The sequence below is a fragment of the Dasypus novemcinctus genome, chromosome 1, assembly GCF_030445035.2.
Source record: "Dasypus novemcinctus isolate mDasNov1 chromosome 1, mDasNov1.1.hap2, whole genome shotgun sequence".
Taxonomy (NCBI): domain Eukaryota; kingdom Metazoa; phylum Chordata; class Mammalia; order Cingulata; family Dasypodidae; genus Dasypus; species Dasypus novemcinctus.
In genome coordinates this window covers 79,081,357-79,106,773 of record NC_080673.1, presented here as the reverse complement: position 1 = coordinate 79,106,773, position 25,417 = coordinate 79,081,357, and the positions used below count along the sequence as shown (strand labels likewise).

The window sequence follows — 25,417 nt, the reverse complement described above, 5'->3', positions numbered from 1 at the left end:
GATATGTGTATGTTTCCCCATCATAAATTCATTTAAATAGCTTCCAAAGACTTTATCCCAGTACATTGTAAATATTGACATTTAAAAATAAAATCATATGTAATCTAAATACCACAGTGATTTTATACCTGCCATCATCCATTTAAGAATGAATACATGAAAAAGCACTTAATTGGATATTTTTGCATCATTTCTTTTTCTCCTTCAGTTCATGTTTCCATTCCATTTTCTCCAAAAACATTTATCCTAGGCTTTTTATAGCTGTGTCTTCCATGTTTTTATGCTTGTCACTCTTCATACTAATCTGCAAAAATGTATGTAAAGTTAAATTTGTAAAATTGTCTATGATCATAAGGCTCTAAGTCTTAAAATTCTTTTCTTCTAGGTTTCATTATTATTAGTAGTAGATAATATTGATTAAAAAACCCAGTGTTACAAATTTTGCTAAATAATTTAAATTTTATTGTAAATGGATTCCTTAATGGAATGAACAAGGTTTTTAAAAAGTCCATATATTTGTGAACAGATATTACTAATTAATTACTAATGTAAGAATGGTCCAGCATCAGCTCTGTTCCTGTTTTTCACTTCTATACATGTAAATGCTGAAAAGCTTGTTCACATAAAGAAGTAATATGAAATTAGAATGAGTTAGAATTAATTTTGAGTTACATACAAAAAGCTGCATTATCAAAATTATTTTTGATGATCAGCTGACAATTTAATGGCACTCTTCCTTAATTAAACAGTGAATTAGAAACAACCTGATGTGAAGAGAAAGATTTAGGATCATTAACTTAAATTTGGGGGGAGTTTATCAAAAAGATTTATTAAATGTTTGCTCTATGTTATTTTGTCAGCTAAAGGCACTTTGTTTAATCAGCCATATGCTCAAAAATCTAAATCTTATTTACTTTGATATATCTTTACCAATAGTTTATTTTGTTTTTAAATAATGCTTATATTCTATCATGTGCTTTAAAGTATTTTTTTAAAAACTCTTAGAGCAGCCAACGTAGCCTATTAATATTTGACAGATATCTGCCATGAATACTAATTTGCAAAGCCAGTACTCATTGACAGAACACCTATTCAAATAGATTTTCTGTCAGAAAAAGCCTGATTTCATTTTTTTAAAATTCAAGATAAACTGTTAATATGTAATTTGATGAATAATTTTAAAAACTGAAAAAAGTTTATTACAGAACACATCTTTAAGAAATTACTAAAAGCAGACATTACTAAAATCACGTGTCTCTTCTGTCACTTTTACTGAACCTATGGTTGGCACTGGGGTTGATGTATGCTCAGGAGACTTGAATCTCTGTACTATCCATGTGCCAGCTGGGCCGTTAGCCTCAGCAGAGTTGCAACACCTGTTCTTCAGTTCGTTGGACTTACCCAGGTCAGCTAACAAGGAGGTAATGGTCAACCACCACACCAAGGAATGGAGAGAGTCTACAACTGCAAGCAGGAGAATCCCATCCATCAGCCATGTGGGATCTAAGCCCCCTCTTGATATAGAGGTGGAGTAGATATCGCCATCCCAGGGTCCTCAGGATGGAGGAATAAAATATAGATTAGAGTGGGGAAAAAAAATCCTATGGGTCCAATGTAAGTCAGAAAAATGAATCTATACAGTTTCTTATTACTTAATTCTAAGTTATTTTTAAATTATTTTGAAGAGGAGGGTGATAAAATGTATATGTTCCTGTAGTAGATGTGTATGCATATAAATGAATAGGGGGAATATTTCAATAAGAAACATGTATAAATATTAAAAATAATTCCATTAATTTCATTAGGTACCATGTTAAAATGCTACATGCAAATAATGAAAAAGAAAATTTAGTATATTGCTAAAAACTTAAATACATCCATTATTTTAGACTTTAATTTTTTTAGACAGATGGTAGAATATAGCCAACTTTTTTTTTTCTTTAAGGAGGTACCGGGAATTGAACTGAGAGGCAGGCTCTCAACCACTGAGCTACATCCACTCCCTAGCCAACATTTTTAAATGATATAGCATAAAGATTAATTTTAATTAGAATGTTTTGTGGTATAGATTTGTTAAAATAGGTTTTTAATTATTGTATTGAATAATGTACAATTTAAAAGATAACAAAATATTTTTTAGTGAGTTTGATCCAGTGTAACTTAAAAATTGAGCTAGTCCCGAAAACATAGTTATGTTTGAAAGACTTACTTCACTAACTTATTAAACAGACTAAAGAGAGTTTTCTATTTCAGCTGGATATTTTGAACTTTTATCTGATGAGAAAGCAGTACAATTAAGTAGATATGGCATACTAATACAGTTTTAAATTCTCTAAGTTAAAAATAAAGTTATATTTAATAGCTAACATTTATTGTGTTCCTTTTGTGTGCTTGTCTTACCATTATGTTTTGTTTTGTTTTTAAAGATGTATTTTTTATTTATTTCTGTCCCCTTCCCCTCCCCCGCCCCAGTTGTCTGCTCTCTGTGTCAAATCGCTGTGTGTTCCTCTGTGACCGCTTCTATCCTTATCAGTGGCACCGGGAATCTGTGTCTCTTTTTGTTGCATCATCTTGCTGTGTCAGCTCTCCATCTGTGTGGTACCACTCTTGGGTAGACTGCACTTTCTTTTGCTCTGGGCAGCTCTCCTTGCAGGGCGCACTCCTTGCGCTGTGGGGCTCCCCTACGCGGGGGACACCCCTGTGTGGCAAGGCACTCCTTGCACCATCAGCACTGTGCATGGGCCAGCTCCACACGGGTCAAGGAGGCCTGGGGTTTGAATCGTGGACCTCCCATGTGGTAGGCAGACACCCTATCCATTGGGCCAAGTCCGCTTCCCCCATTACATGTTTTATCTAAATTAACCCTTAAATCAACTCTAAAAAGTAGGTACTACTATTATCCCCATTTTACTGATGAGAAAGCCAAGTCACAGAAAGTATTTTGCCCAGATCAGCCTAAGACCTGGTAACAAGAGAGCCAGAATTAAAACCAGGCCCCCTGCCTCCTAAAGTTGTATTATTAACCACAGTGATGTGTTACTTCCCAATGTTGTGCTGTCATTGATCTTCATCGTCCTTATTGGTAAAATGGATTTCAACATATTTTTTATAATACGATTTTATATGAGTGGAAATGATATGATATGCAAGAAAGTTATTAAACATTTTCAAGTGCTTTGCAAAACACTTGTTAGATAAGTGGATCCTATTTTTGCTTTATGAGAAAGCAACTTTCAAAGGGAAATTCTGAAATGGCCTTTAGTTATTGACAAGTTGGAAGTACAAGAAATGAATTAAAGTCAATTTATCTTTATTAACCTTTGTGTTTAGTTGGGAAAATTGAGAGATTGGAATGGATTTGTTACATTATATTATTTGAAGAAATGACTAAAAGATAAATGGAAATTTGAAGATCCTAATTGTTTGTCTTAGCACTAATAATGACAACAAATAGTAGCTGGCATTCATTGCATGTCTACCATATACCAGGCACTGGTCTAAACAATTTACATATATTTAGACCTTGTAAGACTCTTATAAAGCAGAAATTATTATTGTCTCCATTGTACAGACTTCAAGTTTTTCAGAATGATTTTCAGTACTGGACTGATTTATTTCTATGATCCCTATCGTTTATTTTGTTTTAGTCTATTATTAGTAGATGATAAATGGGTAATTATAGCAAATAAAAATTACTGCTTTTTACCTTTCTGAATCCCTATTACCAAACAGATGCCCTTTTTTCATTCAGTATAGGCCTCTGCTCAACCTTTTCCTGACTTCTATTTAATAGCTCTGAATTTAAATATCAATTATATTTCTTTCCTTAATTTTAGTTTATTTCAAATATTTGTAATCACTATGTATTTCTTGTCTGCCAGGTCCTCCATTTAGTACCCCATGGTTCCTGTTCGTATCAAATACTTAACTGAGTAGTTAGGGTTTTATTATTCTATTTCTGTCATGATTTTTAGCTGTGAATCAATATGAATATCTTCTGAATAAGTAGTTTATATACACACTATATTTATTTAGCAGTTTTATACTCGCTGTTATTTTTAGTGGTTTTATATGTCTGATTATGTACAAGTGATTAAAAGGAGTTCAGTTTTAACTCTCTGACATTTTAAAAGCAACATCCAAATCTAAGTCTCATCACCTTGAGAAAAATCTTGCTGTTTCTTTTCTTCACATCTCACTATTTTTTAGGTTTTATGGCAGTTGGACATATTCCGACGAAGCTTGCGGGTTCTGACTGGACATGTTTGTCAGGGAGATGCCTGCATATTTTGTGCTTTGAAGGTAACTTTTTAATAATTCTGAAAAAGTACTAGGAAATAGTTCTCCAAAATTTAATTTTATTTGATAATTGACATATTTGTTCAGTTTATTTTTAATTAAAGTTCACTGCCAAGTGGTTTATAGTTTTGAAGGTTAATTCTTAACAGTATGGCTATTTTGGGGATTAATATTCTAAATGGTATAACACTGTTAGGAATGCTACATTTCTTATTAACTTTAAATAATTCTTTATTCATTCAACAAATGTTTTTTGACCCCCTACTGAACTCCTGGCACTGCTGTAGTTACTGAGGAAAACAGCAGTGAGCAAAACTGATAAAAATCCCTGCTCTCATGGAGTTTACATTCTTGTATGTGGAGGAGATGATAAGTGAGCAAAATACATAGTGTGCTTTGTGGTAGTAAGTGCCAAGGAGGAAAAATAAATCACGGAATAAGGATAAAGAGTGTTCAGTGGGAAACGGACTTTGGCCCAGTGGTTAGGGCGTCCGTCTACCACATGGGAGGTCCGCGGTTCAAACCCCGGGCCTCCTTGACCCGTGTGGAGCTGGCCCATGCGCAGTGCTGATGCGCGCAAGGAGTGCCCTGCCACGCAGGGGTGTCCCCCGCGTAGGGGAGCCCCACGCGCAAGGAGTGCACCTCTAAAGGAGAGCCGCCCAGCGCGAGAGAAAGTGCAGCCTGCCCAGGAATGGCGCCGCCCACACTTCCCGTGCCGCTGATGACAACAGAAGCGGACAAAGAAACAAGACGCAGCAAAAAGACACAGAGAACAGACAACCGGGGGGAGGGGAGGGGAATTAAATAAATAAATAAATAAATCTTAAAAAAAAAAAAAAAAAAAAAAAAAGAGTGTTCAGTGACCGGGAAAACCTAACTGAGAAAGTGACATTTGTGTCAAGATCTTAAAAGGTAACTGAGTGAAGTAAAAGGCTCCACATACAGGAGTGTTCTGGGCAACAGAAACACAGCTGCAAAGGCCCTGATATGGGAATGTGCATGACATTCATGGAACATCAGGAAGTGTGGATGGCAGAAGCTTGGTGAGCAAGGGGAAGAATGGTAGGAGATGAACTCAGACAAGTAAAGGGACATGTTTGCAAATTATTTTACACTCTTTCTATCAAAAGGTGGAGTCTTAATTTCCCCTTGAATGTGGGCCACCTTTAATGACTCCCTTCTAACAAAATGTAGCAGAAATGATGCTGTGGGACAATCTGAGCTTAGGTTGGGTGATTCAGCTTCTTCCTAGCTCTCTCTTTTGGAGTACTCGCTCCTGGATGTGAGTCACCAGGCTGAGAAGCCAAGCAGCCAAGTGCAAAGGCCATGCATGTGGGTGTTCTGGCCACAGCGACAATAGAGGTCCCCGCCGACAGCCAGAATCAACCACCAGATATGGAATCGACCTACAGACGATTCCAGGTCCCAGCCTTCAAATGTACCAGATGATGTCAGGTGGAGCACAAATAGAGTGGAACCTTGTACAAATTGTAGATTTGTGATAAAAATATATGTTATTTTTCATGACTAAGTTTTAAAGTGGTTTGTTACAAAAAGATAAATAACAGGCATCCACATTGTTAAGAGCATTCTAGGGCAGTATGAGGACATTGGCTTTTTCTTTTTCTCTGAGTGATTTAGTAAATTGTGGAATTGTTTTGACTGGAAGAGTGATATAATCTGTCTTATATTTTAAGTATATCTTATCCCTCTACCTGCGAATTGGGAGAGAAAGACAGAAATAGAGTCCAGTATATATTAGCAATTTATGTCATTTAAATGTGCCCAAGAATTTTAAACTTTTAAGAGGTTCATAAGATTAATAATTTAATGTTTTATTAATGCATTTTAGAGATTAATGAGTATTCTTAATGAACATAGACATGCAGTGGGGGAGGGGGAGCTATTTGCATGCCTTAGTTTCTTTGTTTCTTAGGAGGCTGTTTGAATAAATTACCAATGGAGGCAATTTTATATTCTCTTTTTAGAACATGGAAAAACAGGTTATTGTAAGGGGGTGAAGAATGAACTTAGATAAAATTACAGTATCATATTCAGTTTACTCCCCAGTAAATTCTGAATGTTTTAACCACGTGTGAAAACAAGAATAGTTCAGTTGACTAGCCCAAATCTTTTATAGGCCTACATAATCACCTGTCTGGCCACACACACACAATTGTACTTAAGCTAGACCAACTTCCTTGTTTCAGCAGTTTCTCAAGAGCTGACTCCCATCTCCAGACCTTTTCATTATTATTTCTGTCTGGAGTCCTTTTCCTCCAGATGTCCTCATGGCTAACACCCTTATTTCTTTTAAGCCTTTCCTCAATTTTTTTCCCATTAGTGAGGAATTCCCTGACTACCCTAGGTAAAAGCAACCTTCCTCTCTGTTCTATCCCCAGCATCCCTGTCCCTATTACACTGCTTTAATTTTCTCTATTGCATTAATCACATTCTGTACTTATCACATGATTACTTATTTTCCCCCTCATGATAGTAACTTGAATGTAAGCTGCATGAGAACCGTGTTTGGCAGTTTTGTTTTTTAGTATAGAACAATGCCTGTCATATACTAGGCAACCAAAAGAATGAATAATAATCTTGTGTAGGATTAATACCTTACTATTACCTGGAAAAGTTAATTACCTAAATAAAAGGTGAAATCTGAAAATTATTTTTCCTCTTTTAGTATTTGTAATTATAATAAAAAGTATAGTTATGGATATATATCACATGGTATCTTTATTTTTTAATCTCCTTTTATTTATGTACTTATAATTTTTTACAGTAGTGGAACAGATTCTTGAACTATTTTCCTATCCTGACATATGTTGATCTAAAAAAAATTTTTTTTTGAAATAACGTATCCCCTTGAGCTAATTAATGTAGAACTTAATGCAACTAACCCCTATATGATGGATTGTCACTGAAAAGCTTTCTTTTTTCCCTACTCCCAGTCCCATGATGATCTTCATAAAACTGGAACATTTATTAAAAAGTTTTTTTCTTGCTTAGATTCACTAAAGAAAATAGAAAACTAGATTAACATTTATAATTTCATCTTTTGAAGGATGTTGCCAGAGTTTCTTAGACTTAGATTAGAAATAATTCTCTGAGGATAACAGATAACTCAATTGAAAATAATTAACCCTCTTTTTTAAAAAACTAAAAGTATTTATTATCTCTTCTCTGACTCTTATTTTAAAATGTATATTTTTCTTTTTAAAAAAAAAACAGTAATATAGTATAATAGTATTTTAAAAGTTCATTTAGGCTACATGTGTCAGTGTTTTAGACTAGTAAGTGAATTCATTCTGATTTTTATTATGTGATTATATGTATGTTTTTTGTTTACTGTAACCTTAATTCTCATAGTATATTTTTAGATCTAAAGCAGCTTTTCTCAAAACTCTATTCCTTATGCCACCTGCATTAGAATTATCTGTGGAATCATTTTAAATTGGGCTTAATGAATCAGAATCTCTGAGAATGGGACTTGTTTAAATTCTATGCAAACAAACTTTGATTTCCACCAATTTAGAGGCTGGTGTAACCATTTCCAAACTTAACTGATACAAAAAATTTATTTTTTAAAATTGTTGGCACTAAACTTACTCATGTACTTGTTGATTCCCAGACAATGTTTGCACAGTTTCAGCACAGTCGGGAAAAAGCCCTTCCTTCAGATAACATAAGGCATGCTCTTGCAGAAAGCTTCAAGGATGAACAGCGATTTCAGCTTGGCCTTATGGATGATGCTGCAGAATGCTTTGTAAGTATTTCTGATAGTCCTTAAGAAGTTGGAATAGTAATGTACATTCCTTAAATTATGCAAATTTTGAGACAAAATGAAACATAAGTTTTATAATAATGGAAAAGTACCAGAACTGGTTAGTGGATCCATATCTTACCCATCCTTCAAGCTTGGCTCAGTTTAAGTCTTTCTGCTTCATGTTGTATTTTAAATTTGAGTATTTGTGCTGCCCAAGTTTTACTGAGTGTTAAGCTAATAAAAATATTTTTAAAACAAGACATAACTTAAATCGGTATTCTGTCTGCATAGGATTTACATGTGCAACACACCGCCAGCAATAACGTGTCTCAATACATGCAGTGATTTTCACTGGGTGAGAAGAGGATCTTGGTGGGCAACCATCAGAAGCTGCAATTCTAAAATACCATAATCCAGGTTGAGAATCACTGCCTAAGTTGATGTTCTGAAGCTCTATGTTACTACTATATTAATATATTAATAAGTAGAGAATTCCCTTTATTAGGAACATACTTTATATACCTTCTAAAATATGTATGTTGATAATGAAATATTTCATTAATGTAGATGTTACCTATGTTTAAAACGTGACCACTTCTGTCTTACTCAGCAAGTTATATAGATTCTTCTATCACAGACCTTTTTAAGGTTTTTCTTTCCACATTATTTCCCTGCAACCACTTCTTCCTAGTTTAGGCCTCCTAAATTATTAATTATGACCTCTGAGCATTAAGTCTCCTTACTAATGTCCTTTCTATTTCTTTACAATCAATTTTTAACAGCCATCAAATTAATATAATTTTCTTCTAGTTAATGCCTGTTTCTCAAATATTTTTGTGATTCAAATCCAAACTCTTTCCTCTGACATTTAAGGCCCTTTACAATTAAACTCCAATTTACCTATTTCCTCCATGAATTTTCCCTCCTAATGAAATGGTTTCCTTCTGTTCCTCAAACATGTCTTCTGTTATCCTATTTTACAGCCTTTGTTCAAGCTCCTGAAATAATCAGAACTTTCTTTTCTTAGTCTCTCTTTTTGTCAATGTTCAACCTACGTCATTCCTGCAAAATAATGCATGACCATATCACACCAATCTGTAGAATTTATCTAGAATTCATTTGTCATTTATATATATTTTTTTTTTATTTTTTTTATTTTACTCCCTCCTCCCCCACCTGTTGTTCCTTTTGTGCTCTCTATCTACTCTGTCCATTCACTGTGTGTTCTTCTGTGTCTGCTTGTCTGCTTTTCTTCTTGTCTTTCCCTTTAGGAGGCACCAGGAAATTCTTCACTTAAAAAGAGTTATATTTTGCTTGAAGATATGTTGACTAAAATAAACTAGACACTAAAGGACAAATATTGTATGATCTCACTGATAGGAAATAATTAGAATAAGCAAACTCATAGAGTCAGAAAATATAGGTTACCCCAACTGAGTGGGGATAGGGAATAGGCAGGTAAGGCTAAAATGTACAGGGTTCCTATTTGAAACGATGGCAATGTTTGGTGGTGATGTTAGCACAACATTGTGAATAATTAAAAGCACTGAAATGCATATTTTTTTAAACAAATCAATTTTATTGATATATATTAAAGCATACAATCTATCCAAAGTGTACAATCAGTGATATTTGGTATAATCACATAGTTGTGAGTTTATCACTTCAATAATTATTAAAGCATTTTAATTATTTCAATAATAATAAACAAGAAATAGAGAAATAAACAAGAAAATGCTTCACCTCTCAATCTCTCTGTTTCTCCTGCTGTATATAGCTGCTATTTCTGGCTATTTTTGCACAATTATTTGTTTATTAAGCAGTTTTATTGACATATTCACATACCATATTATCTATCCAAAATGCATAATCAATGGCTTTTTTTTAAGCTGTTAAAAAGATCTTTATTGTAAAATTGTAAAATAAATAGAAAATAGATTGAAAGAAATTACAAATTTTAAATGATAGTGTAAGCCAGGTTAGATTTAATATAAGCAATTATAAAAAATCATCTAGCTACAAACATTTATAAATGTAAATAATAATTCAAACATAATAGATATCAATTATAACATAATTCTAATTTTTATGTTACAGCTCTATTGGACATAATAATCTCTAAGAAGAAAATAAATTCTTGGTTTAGTTATTTAATTTCCATTTAGGCCATAATTCTTTCTAGGTAATCAAATTCCTTTGTGGGATTCTTCATATCTTACTAGAATGAATTACAACAGATATCTATTTGCCAACTCATAATTTTATGAGGCAGAAAAACTCAAAATCTTGTTCAACAGTAGTTTTGCTAAATCATTACTAATCCAGACAGATTATTTTAATTAAAGAATATAAATAAGAAAGGGTTAAAGAAAAATGAAATATCCAAAAATATATCTCTTCTCCAGCCCTATTCAATTAAAAACAAGTGTTTATTTTGTATGAAAAAAATTACAGAACACTGATCACAGGAACAATTTGCCAGTTGCACCAAGTAATTATTTTTCATATACTATAATACTATTTTACACTTATCTTGTCTACTCCAGCTCTTTTTTGGTTACTATCTAGATGAAATACCCTTTTCCAACCTTTCACTTTTTTATTTTTTTATTTTCTATTTTTTTTTAATGTTACATTCAAAAAATATAAGAGGTCCCCATATACCCCCACCCCCTCACCCCACTCCTCCCACATCAACAACCTCTTTGATCATCATGGCACATTCATTGCATTTGGTGAATACAGTTTAGAGCACTGTTGCATCACATGGATAATGGTTTCTGGTTGTGTCCTTATGTCTGATGTGGGTCTCTTATAGACAACATACAAACAGCTCATATTTTTATCCATTCTATCAGTCTATGTCTTTTGATTGGGGAGTTCAGTCTATTAACTTTCAGTGTTATTACTGTAAAGACATTATTTAAGTCATCCATTTTGTCCTTCGGCTCTCTGTTGTCCTATCGTTCTATTGTCTGTCTGCTCATTCCTTAGTTTACCCTTCTTAATGATCTTTATTTCTGAACTCTTCTCCCAATCTCTCACCCTTGTTTTTTCCTTTCAGGCTGCAGCACCCTTTTTAATATCTCTTGCATATCTGGTGTTTTGGTAACATATTCTCTCAGTTTTTGTTTGCGAAGACTTTGAACTCATCCTCATTTTTGAAGGACAGCTTTGCCAGATACAAAAACTGGCTGGCAGGTTTTCTCTTTCAGCATCTTAAATACATCATACCACTTTCTTCTCTTTTCCATGGTTTCTGATGAGAGGTTGGTACTTAATCTTATTGAGTTTCCCTTGTGTATAATACTCTGCTTTTTTCTCTTGCTGCTTTCAAAATCTTCTCTTTATCTCTGATATTTGTCATTCTGAATAGTAGGTATCTTGGAGTAGGTGTATTCAGATTTATTCTGTTTGTGGTGTGTTGTCCTTGGATATTGATATTTTTGCCTTTCATAAGGGTTGTGAAGTTTTCAGTCATTTTTTCCTCACATATTCTTTCTGACCCTTTTTCATTCTCTTCTTCTGGGACACCAATAATGTGAATGTGTTTGTGCATTTCACGTTGTCATTCAGTTCCCTAAGACTCTGTTCCATTTTCTCCATTCTCTTCTCTTTCTGTTTTCCTGTCTTTTACAGTTCAGGTATTCTGTCTTTGAAATCCTAATTCTATCTTCAAGCAATCCAAATGTGCTTTTCTGTGCCTATAATGTATTTTTTGTTTGTTTTTTACAATTGATGAACATATTGCAGGATTGCCGCAAAGTGTGGATTATAGTTTACATTATAGTTTTTAACTCCCACACATTTTTGTATCTCATATATTTCTAATCTCATCCATCATGTCTTACGTTCCCTTAAGGTCTGTTACTTTTCTTTGCAGGCTTTCAAACTGTTCTTAACATCCTTTATTTCTTTAGTTATATTTTCTTTAAATTCTTTGAAGTGATTTAGGAAAGTTGTATAATATCACTGCTTAATTGTCTTAAATCTTATATCTCTTCAGGATATTTGGTTTGTTCTTTTGGCTGGGCCATCTCTTCTTGTTTCCAAGTATGGCTTGTAATTTTTTGCTGATGTGTAGGCATCTGAATATGTTCGTGAATTTACTCTGATGATCAGTTTCTCTACCTAGGCAATTTTTTTTTTCACAGTACTTCTTTGATATTTGGTTCAACTTATTCTCAGTCTTTAAAATTGCCCAGCTTAAGTTTTCAAAATCAGGCCAGGGACTCATTAGTGGGGTGCAGATTATCTACCAGAGGTTGGATACAGAGAGCGGGAACCGTTTTTGTCTGTGCAATTTCCAGACCAGTAAGAAGATGGTGCTAGAAAGCGCACCTTTCCATGGAAGTGTTTCAGTCTTGACTTCCTGTGTTTCCATGTTGAATCTTCAGATCAGAGCTTCAGAGCAGGCTCTGCTGGCTGAATTCACTGAAAAAAAGCATTCCAACCTCCCCTTCCTTTTCACTTTAAACAGCTGACAGGGAGATAGTTGTCTACTCCCTTCTCAGTGTGCTGCAGTGAGCCAGGGGTTTTATCTCAGCTTAAAATCTTGGGGATGGGGGAAGGGAGCCCTTCCTGCTGCCACGGGTCATGGTAACTCATGTTTATCATTTTGGCTTCTTTGTCTCTCTGTCCCTCACTTGCTTGGGAGTTGTGTAGCACTGTCCTGGTCTGCTGACCCTCACAGCAGGTCCCGTGGACAGCTTTTGGCTCTTTCTCAATTGTTTTTGTGAGATCATTCAGCTCTGCCTGTCAGTCCATCACCATCTTCCCATAATCCTCCTGAAATGTATATTTGAATGTGATTAAAATGGGGAAATGTTAGATTGTATATATGGTATTAGAATTTTTTTTTTAATTTCTTTTAAATCCATGGAACTGCACAACACAAACAGCAAACCCTTTTGTAAACCATGAGCTATAGTTAACAGTACCATTTTAAAATGTGCTTTCATCCATTGCAACAAATATACACACAAATGCAAGGTGTTAACAATAAGGAGGGATGTCGGAATCCTGTATTTTATGCATGATTGTTCTGTAAATCTACAACGTCTGTAATATATAGAGAGAGTGAGAGAATTATATTTTGAAGTGGCCCCTATAAGATCATTTACCTCTTTGATCTCACAACTCATTAACCTCTTTTTAATTTTTTTAATTAGGAAAATATATTGGAGAGGATTCATTTTCACATAGTGCCAAGCAAAGATGCAGACATGTGTACCTCTAAGTCTTGTATCACTCACCAGAAGTTTGCTATGACTCTATATGAACAGGTGGGATGATAGCATAACGATTTTATTAGAGATCATATTTATGTTTTGTGACTGATAAATTAAGCATATGTTTTTCCCATAGTGTGTGTGTCGTAGCTGTGGAGCATCATCAGATCCTCTGCCTTTTACAGAATTTGTACGGTACATTTCTACAACAGCCCTATGGTAAGAACCTATTAAAGCTTACTTGCCAAAGATATTAGTAGCACATGTAAGCACATTTATCCTATAAAGTCATAGTATATGTAAATCTCCACCCCGTCACAGCCTATACCATCAGAGGTACTACATGATGTCTATCTCATTTGAATTTCTCTAATTTAGTCTAATATATATATACCACCTAATGAAATGTACAAAAAAAATAGTTAAAATGATGCTTTTATTATCTATTTATAGCAACTGTTTGAAACTGTGAAGAAAAAGCTTAAAATGGCAAACTTAGTGGTAGATGGAACTGCACATGGTTTCTTCTCTTTTGCTAAGGTGTTTCTTTGTAGTAGCTGTGTTCCTTGTCAGTTCCACCATGTCCTGTCACAGTGATGGAACTGGGGTAAGCAGAAGAGGTAAAAAGCAAAAGTAAAAATAAATTTTAGTTAGATTGTTGCATTTGAAGCCTTAAAATTCCCCTTAGATAAAAGTTTGCTATACGTCTGCCTGCCTGCTTCTTTTCCATCCCCTTCCCTTCTCCCTTAGCAATAGAATATGTAAGTACAACAGTTGATAAATACTACCAATATTATCATTGTACAGAGTGAATATTATATATTTGTCCATTTCATTATTTTATTAAACTTCCTGGCTTTCTTGAATAGATCATATAATTTCTTAAAGACTATTGAATAATAACTATTTGGGTGGCTTTAGTATCTTTCTTACATATATAAAACAGTTTAGGAAACAATGGTTTAGATAATCATTCTCTAAATGTCATTCAGTTCGCAGGTTTGATTTTATTTTCAACTAGAAGGGTCTTTGAAGGATAGGCCACAAATTAAAAACTGTAAAATTTCAATTCTACTTTGAAACTCTTATATAAAATCACAGTCATCTGAGGCTGTGTTGTAGACAATAAGAATTGGAATCCCATTGGTCTCTGTGTGTTTCACACTGCAGATTACAGGATCCCAGACTGCATTTTTTTATTGTCTTTTTTTAAAAAGGATACATAGATCACACAAAATGTTACATTAAAAAATATAAGAGGTTCCCATATACCCCACTCCCCATCCCCACCCCTCCCACATCAACAACCTCTTTTGTCAGTGTGGCACATTCATTGCATTTGGTGAATACATTTTGGAGCACTGCTGCACCACATGGATTATAGTTTACATTGTAGTTTACACTCTCCCCTAATCCGTTCAGTGGGTTATGGCAGGATATATAATGTCCTGCATCTGTCCCTGCGTTATCATTCAGGACAACTCCAAGTCCCGAAAATGCCCCCATATCACTTCTTCCCTCTCCCTGCCCTCAGCAACTCCCATGGCTACTGTCTCCACATCAACGATACAATTTCTTCCATTGCTAGAGTCACAATAATTCTATAGTAGAATACCAGTAAATCCACTGTAATCCATATTTTATTCCTTCATCCTAAGGACTCGGATGGTGAAGTCCACTCCACCTCTAAATCGAGAGGGGGCTTAGATCATGGGTGATGGATGGGATTCTCCTGCTTGCATTTGTAGACTCTCTTGGTTCCCTGGTGTGGTGATTGACCATCCTCACCTCCCTGTTAGCTGACCTGGACTTTAGCAGACTGCATTTTAATTTTAATATCTCTTTTTATTGGTCATATGTGTTGAATACCAGTTAAAGAGTGCTTACCATCTTCCAGGTTTTGCATAAATTGCTTCTTTTAATCTTACCAAAAATACTAATTTTGTTGATGAATAGTTTTTATGACATTAATCTGGAAAAATGGATGAATTAGATTAAAATCCAGATCTGTTCAACTTCTTAATCACTACTCTGATGCTGTCAGTTTTGCAAAACCATCATGTGCAATGTGGAATGAGCTTATTAGTTTTAGTGCTTTCTAGCATACTAGGGAAGTGCTTTAGAAGAATGTGTGCCTTTAGTTATTATTGAATATTTGTAGAATATTTAAGCTGTTGATTATAAAATATATCCAGCCCTAGAACAGTTAGATTACAATTAAATAGAATCACAGAATATAGAATAGAAAATAGTAAACATGTTTCAGCTTACATTAAATTTCTTTTTCAGAAGTACTTAGAAGACTGAATGAAGAGAGTCATAGCCATCCTGTAGTATACTGAAAACCCACCTAGGCCCTAATGAAATGATTAGCATTCATAACAGGAACAAGCTTGAGTAGAAAACTTTGGTTGTGCCTTCTGCACTTAATCAGTACAGCTTTTTGACCTAGGTGGTAATCACTTTATTTCTGGGAACTTTGGGCCAGAGAGGGAACCTTTCTTATATTTTATTGTTTTGTGTTTTTTTTTTAGGCCAGTTTAAGCTCAAGTCCTTATTAGCTAAGTAATATTTTAAAAGAAGCATTTAACTTAGAACTACCTTCAAAGCATCTTGCCCTTGTCATGAAGTTCTAAACAAAAGCATAATTTCTTGCTATTTTTTACATTCTTTGTCTAGATTTTTTTTTCGTATTTCACTTATGGAAACTTATTTTATGGCTAATATTTCAGACATCATCATGAATTGAGACAGAAAAAAGTGATATCAACCTGTCATGTCATGAGAATTTAATTTTTTAATGTGTGATTTATTAGATCTGACTTGAGTTCTTAGGCCCTATTTAGGACTGTTTTTTCCTTCCTAGCAATGAAGTTGAAAGACTGCTGGAAAGGCATGAACGTTTTAAGCCTGAAATGTTTGCTGAATTGCTGCAAGCAGCAAATACAACTGATGACTATAGAAAATGCCCTGTGAGTCTACATCATCAAATATAAGTAGATGTTTGTCAATCCAGAAATAGACATTCAAAAATTATCATATAAATACTAATTCTATGTATAGTTTATGGACTTAATTTTATGGTTATATTTTTTCAACATTATTTTAGGTAACTATACCATGTAATCCATTTATCTCAGCACTATTTTTTTTTTATCTTAACTTTGTAAATGGTTTGAGGTAGCATATGTTGATTAAATTTTTCTAATGTTCTGAAAGTTACCATGTTACTAAAAGGAAGTGTTGACTTTTTTTTTCATTAAATAAACATAATAGGTGGTATTATTTTCTCATGTTATTAGTGATATCTAATGTTATTTGTACTTTTCATAGGTTGAATTCTGGTTTTAATAGGTATGCAAAATCTATTGATTTAAGTACTTTGATTTAAAATAAACTTCTTGTTTAGTCAAGAGTTAATACAAGTAATTTGTTACAAGCCCATTTCTAGCATACTGAAGGAATAAATGCAGGTGTGTGTTAAAATTTGTCATTGCATAATGCAAACTGTTGAAGGCTTTGCCTGTGGTATATCTTTTTTGGTAATTTCAAAACTTTCCTTTGTGTTTTTCTTTAGAGTAATTGTGGCCAAAAAATAAAAATTCGCCGTGTTTTAATGAATTGCCCAGAGATTGTTACAATTGGTTTAGTCTGGGATTCTGAACATTCTGACTTGACCGAAGATGTTGTTCGGAATCTAGCAACACATCTTTATCTTCCCGGGGTATTTCATCTGTTTTTATTCTCTTCCCTTTCTTTTTTAAATTATTCTAAAACATACTCATTTATTATGATATACCTAGTTTCATTTTTCCAAACTAAATTTTCTTTCTAAAGAAAATGATAGTCAGGTGTAACAGTGATAAAAGTACATTTAATCAAATCAGACTAACCAGAATGCCTTTCTTGCATAGAATAGAAATGGTTTTCAATTACTTTTCTTTCACCCCAGAATAAGTATATATACATGCACACATATATATGATCATGATTATAACTATAAATAGCATTAATCTGGGAAAAGTTTAGACTTAAAATTTATCTACAACACTTATCTCTTGATATGCTTGATTATTACTCTCAATATATTTTTAATTGGATTCTGTTAAAATTAAACTCATTAATATTTCAGATACTTTGTTTCATGTGTGTTCAGATATGTGATTCAGTTAAGAATTTTCAGAAAGTGTGTGATTTATCCCACATTTTAAGTTTATATATGTCAAGAGTCAATTCTGAGTTACTGGATATTTGAACTAAATTGTGTAGTGAATTCATTTCCTTGGACTTAATGTTTCTTACAGACTAAAGTATTAATTCTATTAACTGCAATACCTATGGTATTTTCAGTACTAATATTATGTTGGGGCAGTAGGCATGGAAAATATTTTCATAACAAATCAAATACATGATTTTTCAAATTATAGTTTCTTGTATTTTTAAAGATACAATATTAAATATACACCATTAATTTTCTAAACAGCTTTTTTATAGGGTTACTGATGAAAATGCCAAAAATAGTGAACTTCACCTTGTTGGTATGATCTGCTACACCAGCCGACATTATTGTGCCTTTGCTTTTCATACCAAGAGTTCTAAATGGGTATTTTTTGATGATGCAAATGTGAAGGAAGTAAGTGTCACTTTTACTAACTGAAATAATTATTGAAATTTTTACTTTTAGGAATAAATGATATAATAGTACCATAAAGGTAAAACTTCCTTTTATTATTCTTGAAACTTGGCTTATCTTAAAGTCGGCCCCTTCCGCAATAATAAAAAGGTGGCTAATAAATGTTAATATACAAATATGTAGTTGTCAGTGATACATATGATTGTCTTTTAGTCTAATACATAGCTGCCATATGTACTTCTTTTTGCATTATCCACAGTAGCATTGTATAACTAGTGACTAAAACCTACTTGCTTTTTAAAAATTATTATGATAGTCATTTTAAACTTTGAGTATGGTATTTGAAATTAGATATATCTATTTTATTTTGGGTATATATAAATATTACCTTAAAAACAAGTGAATAATAATGTATGTCCGAATCAAATGTGGAGCATCTTTAAAAGCATATATTGATTCAGAAAGCATATTCTTGATATAGTGGTTGTAGGGACAGGATATCTGAATATTTTTAAAGTTCCACAGATGATTCAGACATGAAAGACTTGAAAACAGTTGATTTTGATGATATTATCCTCAGGTTTACTGGTAGTGAGGATTCTATTATTAAACAATAAATTGAAAAATACAACTTAAGAGCAAATGATGCAGCGTTCAGTTGACTTTCATTTTAATACATAACAAGGGGACATGTATCAGCACTATCATTTACTAAGTCAATAAAATCTTAAATATGTGTTATTTAGTGGACTTCTCATTCAGTCCCTTGAAGGATTAACTGCTATGGAATTGCCTTCCCACTGTTAAAAACTAAACCTCCCCCCTCCCACCAAAAAAATAATAAAAATGAACAAAAACTAGAAAGCCAAACAAACAAAAAAATGAAATAACTTTTTAAAAGATATTAGACAGCAGGCAGTTGAACAGAGAAAGAAGAAGCAAAGATGATGAACCCTACACTTACCTAAACCTAGAGGTAGTTTCTAGGTTATAACACAGGGAGGGGAGCCCAAACAAAGCCTAGGTGGTCCGAGTTCTGGGTACAAAAATTAAAGTTCAGCAAGGCTAAAATGACTAAAATTTGAGGACAGAATATAGAAAAGAGGCTGCACAGAGAGAACATTCTGAAGATTAGCTGAGGGTTCCATAGTATCTTTGTCTGAATATTGATCTGCACATAAATGTGAGGCAAACCTGCACAAGGCAGGGAAAAGAACCACCAGAAGACAGAAGGTCAGACAGTTCCTGAAGCTCATACAGGGCTAGGAATAGTTTGCATTCTCACCGGCAAGATTAGAGAAACATAATACGCAGGGCATCAGGTAGATCCCTCAGAAAACTACCACCTTAATAGTGGAGCTAAATCATCCCTAGACCAAAGATTGTTGTGGACCTACTATAACAAAGCTTAAGGCCAAGTGTTGGAAGGATCAAACTGACCGCAGACCACACATAACTTGACTACATGCCAGAACAAAGTCTAACACTTTTTAAAGGAAGACAACAAAATTCAGTGCCCAACAACATAAATTTCAGTAAAATTTCAATATACCATTTCAAAATGGCATTTAATAAAAAATTACCAGGTATGCAAAGAAGTAGGAAAATATGACCTATGACCAGGAGAAGAATTAATAAAAATAGACAAAGATGGAACATGTACTCCTTATGTTCAAGAATGTAGAGCAAAACAGAATGATGAGGAAGAAAAAGAAGATAAAAAATAAATTAAAATTGAAAATATAAACATTTTCTAGATATGAAAAATACAATATCCAAACCGAAAAATCTGCTGTACTAACTACAGCTTAGGCTTGCAAAAGTAAAAGTCAGAGGAGTGGGTGTCGCTAAGTGGTTGAGTGCCTGCTTTGCATGTACAAGGTCCCAGGTTAAATCTCTGGTACCTCCTTCAAAAGAAAAAGTAGGGAAGTGGACTTGGCCCAATGGATAGGGTGTCCACCTACCACATGGGAGATCCGCGGTTCAAACCCCAGGCCTCCATGACCTATGTAGAGCTGGCCCATGCACAGTGCTGATGTGCGCAAGGAGTGCCATGCCACACAGGGGTATCCCCTGCATAGGGGAGCCCCACGCGCAAAGAGTGCCCCATGCGCAAGGAGTGCACCCCGTAAGAAGAGCCACCCAGCATGAAAGAAAGTGCAGCCTGCCCAAGAATGGTGCTGCACACATGGAGAGTTGACACAGCAAGATGATGCAACAAAAAGAAACACAGATTCCCAGTGCCGTTGATAAGGATAGATGCAGTCACAGAAGAACACAAAGCGAATGGACACAGAGAGCAGACAACTGGGGGGGGGGGGAATAAATAAATAATAAAAAATAAATCTTTAAAAAAAAAAGTAAAGGTCAGTGAACTTGAAGGCATAGTAGTAGAAACTATCTAAAATGAAGCATAGCTAGGAAAACATTATTTAGAAGTGAACAGAAGATTAGTACCCTGTAGGATACTAATAAACATAATAGTATCCTACAGGTAGAATATACTACCTGTATATAGGTAGTCCAGCACACATGTAACTGAAGTCCTAGAAAATGAGGGGGACAAAATATGTGAAGAAATAAAGACCCAAAATTTTTCAGATTTGATGAAAAGTTAAACCAAAGATGTGAGAATTTCAATAAACTGCAATCCAAATAAACCTAAAGAAAACCATACCAGTGCTCATCATAATAAAAATGCTGAAAACCAGTAATAAAAAGATAACAGGCATCTCATCAGAAATTATTTAAACCAGAGAACAACAGATAACGACTTCAAGGTATTAAAGAAAAAGTGTCAGCCTAGAATTCTATATTCAGCAAAAATATCTTTAAAAAAGAATACAAAAATGTTGACAGAATTCAGTCATCAGACTTGTACTGTTAAACAGGAAGTTCTACTGACAGAAAGAAATTATACCATGTGAAAACCGCGTCTCCATTAGAAAGGAAGAGTGCAGGAAGTGGTAAACATGTGCCTTAATGTAAAAGACTTTTTTTCTCATTTTAAAGTCTTTTAAAAATAATTGTCTAATGTAAGATCTTGCGGGGCTTTGTAATGTAAAAGGAAAATGTATGCCAACAGAACAAACACTGGGAAGGGTATATAGAAGTTTACTATTATTAGGTTCTTAAATTATACATGAAACGGTAAATTATTTGAAAATAGACTGTAAGATGTATGTAATATATATACGTACATCTTATTTATAAGATATAATTGATATGAATATTAATGTAAATAATATGTATAAAACAGGTGTAACTAATAAGCCAATAGTGAGAATAAAATAATACTAAAAAATACACAATTCAAGAGAGAGTAGGGAAAAAGAAAAAAAGGATAAAATAATATGTAATAAATAGAAAAAAATTGGCAGAATGATAGGATTAAATCCAGACTATCCATAATATTAAATATAAATATTTAATATTCTAAAGCCAGAGAGTATCTCATTGCATCAAAAGCAAAGCCTAACTATGTGCATAAAAGAAACCTATGTTTAATATAAAGGCAAAGATTAAAAGTGGAAGAAAATATACCATACCAACACTAATGAAAGTAGGGCTGAAGTGACTATATTAATATCAAAGTAGATTTCAGAATAAGGACTATCACTAGGGATAAAGAGGGACTTTACATAATGATGAGAGGGTCAATTCATCAAGAAGATAGAAAAATCCTAACTATGTATCTAATAACAATTTCAAAATGAATCAAAAAGTGATATGCAAGGGAGAAATAGGCAAATTCACAATTACAGCAAGATATTTCAATACTCCCTTCTCAGGAAATGATAGAACAAGTAGATAGGAAAAACTTGAACTGCATTATCAACTTGAGCTGATCAGCAATTACTGAACACTACACCCAACAACATCAGAATACTTCATGAAATATTGACCATATATTATAAGCCTTAGAGAAGTCACAAAAAATTTAAAAGGATTCAAATCATAGTGAGTATGTTCTCTGACAATACAAAATTAACTCAGAAATAACCATATCCAGAAAATGCCCAACTATTTGGAAATTAAATAGCATACTTTTATTTATTTATCTTTAATATCTTTTTTATTTTTAAATAAGCTTTAGATTACATAAATGTTACATCAACAATATAGGGAATTCCCATATACCCCACCCCCTTCCCCTCACACATTTTCCCCCTTTAACAACATCTTTTATTAGTATGGTATATTTGTTACAACTGATGAACACATATTGAAGTTTTGCTACTAACATTGAACTATAGTTTACATTATAGTTTACACTTTGCCCCACCCAATTCTATAGGTTTTGAAAAAATATATAATCTCCTGTATCCATCATTACAGTGTCATGCAGAACAATTCCAATATCCCAAAAATGTCCCCATGTTACACCTATCCTTCCCTCTCCCTTCCCTCAGATCCTTGGTGGCCACTGACTTTATATCAATGATACAAGTTCTTCCATTGCTAGAATAATAGTGTCTATAAAAGAATAATAGTAAAATAATAAATCTTTTGTTTTCTTATAAGCTTGATAGTTTTACATGATCCAGTAAGTTAATTTTTATGTTTTGTGTATAATGGGGCCAAACTTCTTTTTTTCTTAATATGTGTACCAAATTAATGTACCATTTATTAAACAGACTTTATCTTTCCCCATTGAATTGTCTTGAAATCTTTGTCAAAGGTCAATCAACCATGTATATGAAAACCTTTTTTAAATTTGACCTATTGACATAGAGAGTCTATGTATTTCCCATCAGTTTTTCATGGATTTTTATTTAGACAAGTTATTAAATAAAATGAGATTAGCTATATAAAATGATGGACAGTTGAACTGCAAGAATGTCTTTAAAATTTTTTAGTATACGAATTTATTCAGAGTCTCAGCCTTTTCATTTTACACATTGATTATAATGTGTTTTATTTTGAATAAAATAAAGGGTTTTATTTTTATTCATAGTGGTTTTGAAAATGTGCCATCTTTTAGGTTGGAACTAGATGGAAAGATGTAGTCTCCAAGTGCATCCGATGCCACTTCCAGCCATTGCTTTTGTTTTATGCAAACCCAGATGGCACAGCAATTTCTACCGAAGATGCACTCAGACAGGTCATCCACTGGTCACATTATAAATCTGTTGCAGAAAATATGGGTAATTCTTCTTTTATTTTTTATATTTTTAGTATTTTTCTATTATCACAATCACCTAGGGTTAATATACTGAATAGAAAATAAATGTCAAGGATAATTTCAAATTTTAATTTCGGTAAAGTAGAGTACAGTGAAATTCTAGTCCTCTGAGTTAATCTTTAGAAAGGCCGATACCTTCAAGAATCAACCAATATAATGAACTCACAAGCATAGAAGGGGACGGTAAGTATTTCTAGCAATAAATATTGAGATTTAAAGTAATTTAGGAAAATGGAAAGGTCTAAAGCAGCTTGGCCTTTTTTCAATACCTTATAAATTATATAGAAATCCTTAAGTAATATCAGTCCTCTAAGTTTTTAAGTAATTTTGACTATAGTATTAAAAGTGTCTGAAAATAGATGATTCAAACATCTCTTCTCCTGGTAGATAGAAAAAGGGGATAATACATTCCTCTTTGTCTTTTTAAGGATGTGAAAAGCCCTCAATTTACAAATCAGATAATTTAAAAGAAAATGGATTTGGTGATCAAGCAAAGCAGAGAGAAAGTCAGAAATTTCAAACAGATAATATTTCATCATTTAATCGGAACCATGTTCAGACAAGTGGAGGTAGAGGACCAGGTATGTGTGTTTAAATTGTCCCTGGTTGGTTAAGTTTCCCACTTTCTTTATTTAATGAGTCTATAATTCCTGTTGAGAACCAAACAAAAGGAGGGTGTTTAACTAGTTTGCCTTAGGCATTGTATTAGTCAGCCAAAGGGGTGCTGATGCAAAATATCAGAAATTGTTTGGTTTTTATAAAGGGTATTTATTTGGGGCAAGAGCTTACAGATACCAGGTCAGAAACCATAAGTTACTTTCCTCACCAAAGTCTCTTTTCACGTGTTGGAGCAAGATAGCTGCCAACATCTGTGAAGGTTCAGGCTTCCTGGGTTCCTCCCTTCCAGGGTCTTGCTTCTCTCTGGGTCCAGAGTTCCTCACTTGCTAGGACTCCACCTTCAGCATCAAACTCCAGCATCAAAACTCCAACAGTAAGAACCCTCAACTCTGTCCTTTGCCATCCATGCCTTTTGGCATGCCTATTGGCACAAGAGGTTTATATAATTATTTAATGAAGTAAACCTATGAATCCAATATAATCTAATAGACCCAGAGGAAAAGATCAGTTTACAAATATAATCCAATATTTCTGTTTGGTATTCATCAACATATCAAACTGCTACAGCCATGAAGTAAAAATATCAAGTAGATAATACAAAATTTTGTCTTTCGTTATATTCATTCTCTGAAAGGTTTAGTTTCATTTGAAAAATTTGATTCATCTGGTATTTGAGTGTTTTCATTTACTTAGAACCATGGTAGCCCAAGGCAATCTGGACAGTTACCAAAATGATCTATAATGGCCTTCCTTCAAGGATTTAATAATCAACTTGGAGAAGAAACACATGAGCTAATAATTTGGCCTGTGTGCCAAAATTAAATTTACAGTTAGTGGATGTAGCATTACCTCAAAGTTGCGATAGCCATGGTTTGTTCTTCACCTCATTTTTATGAAACTTTCTTGTTATTGTCATCCCATGACATTAATTTTCACAAGCCAAGTCTTATGTCTCGGATCCAAAATTAGACATTATAGTACTGTATATAGCTATGGTTTAGAACATAAAACTCTAATTGAGTGAATGTTCAGGATGATTTATAAACAACTTTTAACTATATTAGTGGAGTGAGTTTGACCATAAAATTAACCCATTTAATAAAGGGTAGTAAGGTCTAGAATTAATGATTATCATCAACAAAGAGATTTTAAAACTCTTAATGGGGGTGAGGGGGAGAACCTCATAAACTATACCTTTTTTCCCTGATTGTTTATAGCTTTAAATTATCAGATTGTATGTTTTTCAAAAGACACCTACTTTTAATAAAAGCCCAGCAATAGTGGATGTGTTTAAGAACCACAAGCATTGGAACCAGACAGCTTGTGTTAATAATCCATCACTTGATTCCATCACTTATAAACTTGGACATCACTTATAACAGTGATTCCATAACTTATAAACTTGGACAAGTTTTTAACTTCTTTGTGCTTTAGTTTCTTTATCTGAAATGAAGACAATAATTGTACCTACCTCAGAGGATAAATGAGTTAACACATAGTGACCACTGAGTTACCATTAGCTCTTATTACTTTAATTGTGGGTCACTTTTTTCCTATACACTTTCTTTAGAGACTATACATGAAGTTGTAAGAGATAACATGCATATACAATGTCAGGGTAAATCACATTTAGTTTTTAGTTAAGCATAAAATCAGCTTTGCTATACTTTATGTTTTAT

General features: G+C 33.6%; 1 protein-coding gene across 12 annotated transcripts in view; it reads left to right on the top strand.

Moving 5' to 3' along the window:
- USP53 (ubiquitin specific peptidase 53) overlaps positions 1–25,417 on the top strand; it is a 75,657-nt gene that overhangs the window by 30,205 nt on the left and 20,035 nt on the right. For 6 of the 12 annotated variants that reach the window (XM_058293392.1, XM_058293368.1, XM_058293417.2 and 3 more), the window contains 9 exons: positions 4,210–4,302; positions 7,937–8,071; positions 13,243–13,356; positions 13,439–13,521; positions 16,169–16,274; positions 16,880–17,026; positions 17,786–17,935; positions 22,920–23,082; positions 23,549–23,701. In XM_058293392.1, coding sequence (XP_058149375.1) covers positions 4,210–4,302; positions 7,937–8,071; positions 13,243–13,356; positions 13,439–13,521; positions 16,169–16,274; positions 16,880–17,026; positions 17,786–17,935; positions 22,920–23,082; positions 23,549–23,701 — 1,144 coding nt within the window. The remainder of the gene's footprint in view (positions 1–4,209; positions 4,303–7,936; positions 8,072–13,242; positions 13,357–13,438; positions 13,522–16,168; positions 16,275–16,879; positions 17,027–17,785; positions 17,936–22,919; positions 23,083–23,548; positions 23,702–25,417) is intronic. The other 6 variants (XM_058293401.2, XM_058293406.2, XM_058293410.2 and 3 more) reach the window with 1 other exon arrangement.